Source organism: Kryptolebias marmoratus, linkage group LG10, assembly GCF_001649575.2.
Source record: "Kryptolebias marmoratus isolate JLee-2015 linkage group LG10, ASM164957v2, whole genome shotgun sequence".
In the NCBI taxonomy this organism is placed as follows: domain Eukaryota; kingdom Metazoa; phylum Chordata; class Actinopteri; order Cyprinodontiformes; family Rivulidae; genus Kryptolebias; species Kryptolebias marmoratus.
Window position 1 is genome coordinate 17188225 of NC_051439.1, and position 10549 is coordinate 17198773.

Sequence of the window (10549 nt, forward strand, 5' to 3'; positions counted from 1 at the left end):
GCCCTGGGCTAGGGTTAGGCTTTCCTTAGGGTTTAAGGGTTCAGGGCCTTTTGGCCTTGGGCTACGGTTAGGGTCNTTCTCTGGGTTGAAGGGGTTAGGGCCTTTTGGCCCTGGGTAGGGTCAGGGTCTCCTCAGGGTTTAAAGGGTTAGGGCCTTTTGGGCCTGGGCTAGGGTTAGGGTCTCCTCAGGGTTTAATATTCAAGTTTTGGACTTTGGAAGCAATTTGCATAACTGGTCATCTCATATCTGGCTGTATAAATACACTTGTCCACCTCGGATTACAGTTCAGCTTGATTAGTATTTTCTCACTTTTTGCCTTATGTCCAAGAAGTGATCAAGTGTAAATGTCAAATGCTACAAAATCTACAAAAAGCTTTTGGTCTCATTTTTTCAAATATATCTATGAGATGAGTTTCCAAATCTAAAAGCATAATTTGCAAACTCAAAGGTGAGAAACTAAGCACACATTTTATGAACTTAGAAAACAGATTTCTGTCAAGGTCTGCTTTATTTCCTTGTTCCATACTTATGAAGTACTTTTTAGCAGTTTTCTGAAGTCTAGACAGTATGTGCCAACTGAGCTGTAAATGTAGTTCAGTTCACTACATCAAGCTAAAAGGAAAAAAAAAGTCAATTGTGTGTCACTAACCAGTCTGATGCATTTAAAAGGCAAATACTAACGAAACAGCATGACTTAACTCAATGGCCTGCTGAGATTGTATACCAACAAAACACATGTGGGCACACACACACAAACCATTGATCAGCCCATCAATCACTGGCCAATAAGGATAGCCAGTGGCCACCAACACTCAGATTATTGTGCTCGGTGACCCAGAGGTCAGTGGTAAGTAGTTGAGCCCTCCACAAAAGGACTGCATCATGTACTTTCCACATACAGTGGAGCTGCCGCCGGCACCGTTATGAATAGACACATGGCAGGCCTGCCCACAGATGGGATGTGAACGGGGGGATGAGGGGGTTGTTGCCGTGGTGAAGGAGCACAAGCGGAGGTAACAGACTGAGACAATGGTGCTGATGAAAGGCAGGTTTCGTGCCTGGACTTTGGGGAGGGAGATTATTGGGAGAAAAGTTCCCCATCAAACTGGTTAACACAGGGACAAGGAGGGGGTGGACAGACCGGCAGAACTCTGCAGATCGCCGACACAAAGCCACCCCCGTGCGCCCGTGAGCTGCCAGCTGTTCAAACGTGTGACCAACACAATGCCAAACAGATACACTTAGTAAATGTGCACATCTGTGTAGGCTGCAGTCATTTGTGTCTTGTAGTTGTTTTAATGTGATTTCAGAACTTCTCCTCACAGACACTTAACATAATTTTGATTTTTGAAAGTTCAGTGATTTAACAAATCCAACAATACAAGTAGAAGCCAAAGTTCGTTATGAAAGTAACTGTCACTTAATATTTGATAGTTTGTGTATCTTTAAGACAATGCACAAATGTACAACATAATTATTTTATTTTTATTTACATGGATTAAATGAAAATTACAGAAAAAGGGTATTTTCACTCCTCTACCTGCAGATACAACAGCAGTCACTGAAAGAGACATTGAACTTTGTACACAACTAAAAATATTAAACATTTTAAAAACTTTGTTTCAAGGATATGAATGAAAAAAATGGTATGACAAACTAATGAAATACATTCTTTAAGATTTTCAAGCTTATTTTTAGTAACTGTAAATTCATAACTTTTTCTAGGAAACACAATTTTTCAAAGTTCAGCAGTATTCTGCTTCATAGATGTGAATATTCAGATTCTGATCCATATCACTGAAACCCAAAATGTTTATTTAGAGGACAGAAGACTCCTTTTCTGGGTTGCTGAATAATTTTTGTGAAAAAAAATTATCTTCAGTGTTAAAGACTGAACATTTTGGTTTCAATTTAGGATTTAAAGTTGTGTTTATTTTTTTATTAAGTGATGATAGTGACAATCAAGCTGTCATCATTTGGGTCCAACCAACCTGAAGGCCAACATCTGGACCTGGTTCCTCTACCTCCTGATGACGGTCTGCTCCGCAACCGGTTCTCCTCTGTCTCCTTTCACTCTCACCCCCTCCGAGCTGTCTGTCCTCCCTCGGGGTGATTGTGGGGTAATTTATGAAGTTCTAGCAGCATGGAGCAGGCCAGTGTATGGGACAGCCTGCTGACCGAGCCCCATTCAGCTCCAGAAAAGACGGCCTGGACTCCTTTCATCCTCCTGCGCTCGAACACCTCCTCCTGACTCCCCTCGCCCTGCAGCCTTCCACAGCATGCAATCCTCCACGGCCCCTTAAAGATGAAGGGGAAAGTTATTGGAGTCTTTAGTGACTCATAAACATCCTAGGGGATTTTTATACTGCCTTTGAGTCTTTTTGTTGCGGCTGAGATAATGCAATTGTTTCAGGCAGTGTAAATGAATAAATCACTGAGCAGTTTGTGATAACAAAGGGCAACACTCTCTATTCTCAGAAACACTTGTCAGCCCCTTCAAACCCTCGGCAAAACAGTTTTATATCTTCTTCTCCAGATATTACTCAGGAGAAAACATGAATCTGCAGATAAAGCAAACCGACCCATCGTATACATTTCTGCTATGATATGTAATAAATATTAAAGAAAAAGTGTGAAAACCAAAGGTTGCCGTTTCATTCTTTACTTACTCTGCTACAGCCTAGATTAAAACCCAGAAGATCGAAGCACTAATCCAGTTAAACAATGAGCAGCGAAGAGTGAAGGAGGCCTTATGGTACACAGCACAGGTTTGCTCTTCAGCTTAGCGCTTTATTGAGCCATGATAGGTCCTAATCTTGCCTGATCCTCTGTCACTACAAGCATATGCCTGTGATAATGCCCTCATTTTCTGGTCACCTGAGCACTTTCACTAGAGAGCACCCCAGGAGGCAGCAGAAAGCCGGTCTCTGAAGCCTAAAAAAAGGATGCTCAGAGCTCCCAATTGGATGAAGGGTCCTGAAAGGTGCCATCTTGAGAAGAAAGTCAAATACTCTAATGCAGGGTTAAAAACTGAAGGATTATATGGAAACATGGAAGGTGGCTACGCTTTCTGTTGGAAAAATACAAAGCTCAGAGACCTTTGTGTCTCTCTGTGTGGCCCGTTGCCTACACAAACACATGAATAAGAATAAGAATGATTGGGCGAATGGGACTTATGTGGCTCATGCATGCCAAAATGGAGTAAGAGAAGTACTGATTGCACTCCATTATTCTGCTAGAGTCCCTTCAAATCTCTATATATGCTGATTGTGAGCCGATCGATCCCCAACCACTTCTTTTAGTTGTTTGTTTTTACTGATGTGTTGCATATTCTTTTAAAATATGTACAATTGACAAAATCGGCAATCAAACTTGGTATCAGTGAAAGTTTTCTTTAATTTAAATACAATTCATTAAAACGTATTTGGAATTCTGGAGTAAAATTGTGACATGAAATCAAGCATAAAAAGCTCTGAAAGACTGGACGATTATGTCCAACATTGTTAATTAGGATTCGACCCAATTAATAAAGAAGAATCCTGCAGCCACATTGGCTCAGAGCCTAACGATGGGAAAATCCATATGCTCCAAATAACTGGCTTATATTATCGCTCAAGATTCCCCCAATTATAATATCACTGAAATCTGGCTAAGCCAAAGCACCCTGTGAGGCCCCCTGATGGAGCAGTGGTGGGGGGTCTTAAGAACCCTCTTGAATCCTTCTTCCTCTTAAATCCATGAGTGGAATCAATTTTCAAAGACTTTTTGCTTTGACGTATTGCACACGCTAACATACAAACCACTGCGAGAGCGACATCAGACATTTAAAATCAAAGGAGAAAATGTATGTAACATGAAATACATCATTATTAGTTCCATCAAGGAAGTTGTGTTTTTGGTAGTATTGGTTGGTTTGTGTGTTTGTTTGTTTGTCTGTTAGCAAGTTTAACTCCAGGATGGATGTTTTAAAGATAAATAGGACAACTTACAGTCAAGTTTGGTTTCATGAATTAGGATTTTCTTCAATACTGAATGCTGAAAGATATTTTTAAAGTGTGTTTCAATCCAAGACACAACAACAACACAAAATACAATGAATAATTAAACAAATAAATCATTAAACAGTGTGGAAAAAACAAACCTTTTTGTGGGTTAAGATGAATATTGAAGATGATGTAAAAGGACAGCTGAAGAAGAGCGTGCTGGTGTTAGGTAAAACAAACCAAGGAGTCCTACAGTGTTTCAAACAGAACAATATAAACAGTTTCTCAAGCTCCCACACATTTCAATTATGATGTTTATATATTTTTTTTTCCACTTAAAAAAACCTGAATAAAATCTTGGATGAAAGCTTAGCAGCGGCTGTTCTCCCAGCAGGAGTCTGTGATATATATCAGTGCAGGGCCCACACAATTGATGTTTTTGCATATCTCTTTTTGCTATTGTGGAGAATATAATTCTAGGATGCATTTTAAATAAACAACTTAAACCTCTTCTATTTTCACACTTGAGAATTTGGCACACCGGAGGCAGGAAATTCCCAAACTCAGCGGTGAAATCCAGCCTCAGAGCACCACAGACATACAGAGAAACATGTGCCAAAAGACGAGCACATGCAGCGTGCACGTCTGAAGACTGAAAGAAACTTTTCCATCTTAAATAAGTGAGATTCTACACTTCCTCTAAAAGTGAACAAATGCAGTTATAAAATTAAAAAGTGCTAGAAACTTTACAACTGAATTAGGAGTGAACAATGCTTTTTCTGCTTGTTTAGTAGCTTTTTAACTACCTCCTCCCGAAATGAAGGACCCCCCTTCCAGTGATAGTGATGTGATTTCACAGACTGTTTGGAGAGTTGAGTCAAATTTACTTGACCTCCTTTGTTTTAAGCTCTTGGTTGAATTGTACCTAGTCTGCCATTAACGCTGCTCTTTATACATTCAAGCCCCTCATATGGTGCCTCATACCTTTCTCCAAAGTGTCTCATGGATACCATATGTAAATAAGGCCTTGGAGGCATCATCTATCTGGTGTCACGGAAGAAGGCAATAAAAACTGTGGCCTGTTGAACTCAGGGGTTAACACTCTCACTTTCACTTCACTTAAAGGTCAAAAAAACAACTACTAAAATATGGATTTGATCAATTTTTATTATAAACCATAAACTGACTGATGTTTCCATGATCCTTACAGCTCAACACAACATGTGAACATTAATGTGTTGGGGATTCATCAGCTTAAGGGGAGTTAAAGCGGGCGAGGGAAGGTGAAGTGGGGGCTGCAAGAAGGGGGTGTTAGAGGGGGGGTGAAAGTGTGTCCCTTCTGCAATTGGTTGTGGCCCTAAGTGTCTCATTATGCAGTTTATTGTTCCTTTGTTGTGTCTGGAGTATAAAAACGCACCAGCAGGCCCATGTGGTGACAGTTTTGAAACACTCTCACTCCTGTGGACAGACTGGTCATCAAACTAAGCAGCACAGATTCTCTGTAACTCTTTGGAAAAAAGATTTTAAAGCATTTGCTGCATTTAAGTTTGAGCTTTCTGGGTTTGAGAGTTTAATTTTTGGTTGAATTTTCTGTTAAAATGGATTCGGACGCCAGTTCCACCTGCAGCCGCTCTTCTTCCCCAGACCTGGTGGTGGATGACTCTGCTGGGAGTTTTTTCTCCAACAAGATGTTCCAGAAATACTGCCAGGAGAACAGGCAGAGCAGCGAGGCCAGCCAAGGCAGAATGGAGCACTGCAGTGATGGAGGTGGAAAGGCCAAAAGCAGGTCTGAGCTCAGCAAAGAAGAGATGCAGGACCTGAGGCTCAAAGTCAACAGTCGGGAGAGGAAGAGGATGCATGACCTGAACCAAGCCATGGACGGCCTGAGGGAGGTTATGCCATATGCTCATGGACCTTCTGTTCGCAAACTTTCAAAAATTTCCACCTTGCTGCTAGCTCGTAATTATATCCTCATGCTGTCCAGCTCCTTGGAGGAGATGAAGAAGCTGGTTGGGGATGTTTATAGTGGCAGCGCTGCCGCACAGAGCCGCTCCACTGCTCATCACGCTATCACCCCTGCAGCCACATCTGCCCACCTCCCTCTACATCCTCTGGCCCAATCTCTTCACTCTCTAGTGGGCAGCGCACCTACAGCTCTGCAGCATCACTCCTCTTCTCCCTCTTCAGCTCCACACTCCCCTCCGTCAGCCACCTTCCTGGGATTTCATGCTCCAGTCCAGGGCCTTCTGAAGGACCCGCTCCATCTGAGCAGCTCCTACAGGCACTTCCCTGGCATGCCCTGCCCATGTACACTCTGCCAACCTCTGCCCACTGCTACCTCCACATTACACAGCTTGTCTATGAACAAATGAGTAGAACTCTCTTATAATTGACTGTTTCTGTTTGGATCAGTGCACAGAACCAAACACCTAACAGGTGAAAGGACTAATTACATGCAGCCTGGTGCCAGACTTGTACATTTTGTACATATAAACAGCTGCTATTTGTCACTGATTTGTTTCTTCTGCTTTTATGAAACTCTAATATTCTAAATGCACCGGATATTTTATTGGAGCAGCAATGTGATGCTGATGCGTTTGTTGATGACTCATTGTGAGAACATATGTTTGATATTGTGGAGGATTTCTATTTTCCTAAATTAAAATACATTTAAAAAATAACTTGTGTTTCCTTTCTTCATCATTTATTTTTCCTGACTGCAGTTTACCATACATAACAGTGTTTTTTTAAATTAAGGTACCATGTGATTTTTTTTTTCCATTTGGCAAACGTTTCTCAGTACAAATAATGGATGTATGAGTATAAATGCTTTGAAGACCAAAAAAACAACATCTTTTAGGAACAGAAGGGCTTTTGACAGTACTCTGACAGGCCAAAAATAATACTTAGGACAGAGTGTCATTTGTTGCAAACCAGTTTTGGACAGCTTAACCTCTAAAGAGTTAAATAGGGACAGGAGGGGAAGACAATACAGCAGCACAGAAGCTGTATGTGGTGTTCTTGAGCCAGGGGACCATCAATCTTCACCTCAACAGGGTGTAGGAGATGAAAGGACGACACAGGCGCCAGGACGGCGCGTCACTTTTGTCAGACGTAGGCGAGGGACACAACGATGTCCTCAGCTGTAGGCCAGCCATTTGTCACTGTCTCATATGATTATGGATATAGGCACACAAAGGACAAAATTAAAGCAGAGGACATAGCCTGTTCACCCAAAAAACCTGCAATTTAATCTGAATCTTTTTTGTTAATATTTCCACACATTCTAACTTTGCAGTTACTGGTAGCTGCATTAGTGATAAAAGTCAAATTTTAGCTGATTCACAAAGATGATTGCTCTAACAAACCATAAACAGGGTTCTATGTAAACAAAACACACTGAGTGTCATGAACATGATTTAGTCAAACAACCCAGCAATGGCTGTCATGAACATGATTTAGTCAAACAACCCAGCAATGGCTGGCCTTCACTTAGCAACAAATCAAGCGTGTAAAATACATGCTTATCCTCCCACGGCTGACAGATGAGTTGGAGATCAGGGGAGAATGAAGAGATGTAACTCATTCTCACCCACCACCTCCTCCACGGAGCGCTGAAGAGGTCTGAACAATAGCCATGCGTGGGACACAAAGGCAGGGGGAGTCAAAGCTCTCGTGCCTGGGACACAGACCCCCTCCATTCAATCTACATTTCATCATGGTAACAAGCTCTGTCGGGCCAAAAGGCCTGACACCCTCGCTCACCACAAAGGCGGTTAGCTCTAATATATGAGGCTATTGACACTGTAAAGAGCTCCTGTCAGCGCTGGGGGATTGTCAGCTGTGGGATGTCTCAGTGGGGGGAGGCAGCTGCCAGCCAAACCAAGCGGTGGAGCTTCTGTCGTGGTTACCGACTCTGCAGCGTCACCTGGTCCCTGCTCCCTTGACACAGAGACCCCAGTCCTCCCACATATCCCCCCCCCCCTCCTTTATTGGGGCACAGGTGGGAATGGGAAGCAGAACACATTGAGGAGATTAGTGGGGATCGGCCTCCTTTTGCTCGAGGTAGATAATTAGAGACACTGACTTGTGCAAAAGCTGGTGTTTCCTGATTGACACCAGATGGTGTTAACCCACAATGTGGCATCAGTGGTCTGGAGAGTCTGCACATGTGTGTGCGTGTGTGTGGGTGTGAAGACTGTGGTGTGTAATGGATATGCTTCTTAAATCATACAATATGGGCATGTCCTCTGTGTACTATTACGGTCAGCCTCTGCTGTCATCAGTGTGGTCTTTAGCATACGTTCAGCAGCAGTGGTAGCACTAGTTTGAGTTTCAGTGTTAAAACACTCCAAAAATGTTATGGATTCAACAGTCAGAGGAAAAATGCACATTTTATGTTGTTTAGAATTTTACAAAAACATATGTGCAATACATTTGAGCTGTCTGAACTAGAGGTTTGAAAACAATGTATCTCAAAAAAGCTTTTTTATAAAAAAGTGTCAAGATTTAAGCCCTTGAAAGTATTTTGCTCAAAATAATGAGGATATTTTAACATTTTCCACAACTTCAAGTCATCTTTGTAAAAAGAAAAATCCACATGAATTATAATCCATAAATTAGGCTTGTTCTATTGAAAATTAAAAAATGTAATATTGCTTCATTGATCCAGTAATGTAGAAATAGAAAAGCCAGATTTTAGTTCTTTATTGTAACTAAAATGGAAAAGAACACTGCGGTCAACTCTGACAATAGAAATACCTTAAATGTAATATTTATATTTTGTCTCATCTCAGAGTTAATAATTTAATTTACTAATAAAACATGTTTTTTTCTTATTTAAGCAGATATGCAAAAATGAAACAATTAGAACAAAAAAGCCTTTAATTACACACACACACACAAAAGCTGTGATAGAATTACACATTCCTCTTTTGTTCGTTTAATGTCCTTGCTTATGTAGACAGATGGATAAGTTAACTGCTTCAGAAACTGATCAATGGAGGACTTTTTATCCCAACTTGGCTCAGTTCAACCTGCACTGACAGAGTTAATTAGGGGACTGAAAGACCCAATTAAGGGGATTGAGGAGCCGGACAAGGGAGACATATTGGAGGACAAACGCACACATTGTGCAGCGTCTGGAGAAAGGGGAACTTCAATTAAGAGAGGACCCACTTCCAGAGGCTTGTTGCCTGTTCTTATTCATTTTGTGCTTGATAAAGCCCCCCTACACCTTCTTCATCCACCCAGAATACTGATGAGGGGAAAGCACAGCTGCTTGGGGTCAACACACATTTCCAATATGCTGAGCACATTTGCTCGCATGCACGTCCACAGATGTACAGAGGGGAGGAGGAGACTAATGACTGGATTCAGGCTGAGATTGCTAAATGCTGATTAGTCGACAGAATGACTCAAGAAGAAAAGCTTTGGTCTTGGCACAATTATTTAGTTCTATACACAAGTTGTTGGTTAAATTGGTTGTAATAAAAAAAGCTCTTTGCATATATTTGAAATGTTAACGTTCCTCATGGAAAGTTTGTTCTTGAGATTGTCCTTCTTTGTTGTTGTGTCCAACAACCATTTCAAAAGCTGCACTAATGCAGACCTTGGTGAATATATACACACTGAGGGACGCTCATAAGCTCCTGAGGTTTTAATTCTACAAGATTTGTCACATCTTTGCTAAAGATATTTGACCATAGAAACGTTGCTGCCAGTAATATGTTACTGATGTTTGCACTAAATGAGTATGTGCTGACATATGGTCTGAAAACGAGTTGCTTATGGCATTGGCGTTTCATTGTAAAAGTGCATTAATAGCTAATTGCCTGGCTTGGATTAGATAGCTTTCAAATATTCTAAAAACAGGATACAATGTTTTGTAATTACCATGATTTATTGAAGCATAAAACAATACAATCTGATTTAAATGATTCTGAATTACTTTAGAGTCAAATACAGACATTGTTGATTATTTTTTGTGTATAAGAGGATTTTTTTTTTCACTATATTTTTCCATTGAAGTTATATGCTTTGAATGGTTAGTTTTTAGCTTTGCTCAGTTTTGTGGTGTTTTGGTTCATAACACCTTTCCCTAAACTAACAGTAAAAAAAAAACAACTCAAATAATATGTTGTGTTTTTATTTATTTATTTGTTTGTTGCAGATTATATTTTTAAAGAGGCCTAAAATTGTAAAGCAATCACTCAAAACTGACAAAAACATTAAAGGGAAGTGTGAATTTGTTGACTAAAAACAAACTTAGAACTAGTTTTTCTATTTTATTTTAGATATGATATTGACAAAATTAATTTGGAACAAAATCTTTAGAAACTTAATTGCCATCTTCACTTGCTGGAATAGGAAACTTAACTTCAAAATATTCTTATTTGTTGTTGTTGTTGTAATACGTCAAGATAACCAATTTTAAAAATAGGGAATGCGGTGTTTATGTCTTTATTTATTTAGTCTAATCGTAACTTTATTTCATTTCACCGTTAGACCGCCGAGTTGTACTCCAGTCCAGTTGGTGGCGCTGTCGCACCAAAGCGCTCCACGCC

At 40.5% G+C, this 10549-nt stretch overlaps 1 protein-coding gene across 1 annotated transcript; it reads left to right on the top strand.

The window, feature by feature from the left end:
• Positions 1–5434: 5434 nt before the first annotated feature.
• olig4 (oligodendrocyte transcription factor 4) lies at positions 5435–6588 on the top strand. The gene has a single exon (XM_017431724.3). It carries the CDS (start codon positions 5582–5584, stop codon positions 6353–6355), a length of 774 nt encoding a protein of 257 aa, XP_017287213.1. The 5' UTR covers positions 5435–5581; the 3' UTR covers positions 6356–6588.
• Positions 6589–10549: the final 3961 nt, after the last annotated feature.

Coding starts and splice junctions, on each gene's coding strand:
- olig4 (XM_017431724.3), top strand. CDS start 5,582: ATGGATTCGGACGCCAGTTCCACCTGCAGCCGCTCTTCTTCCCCAGAC.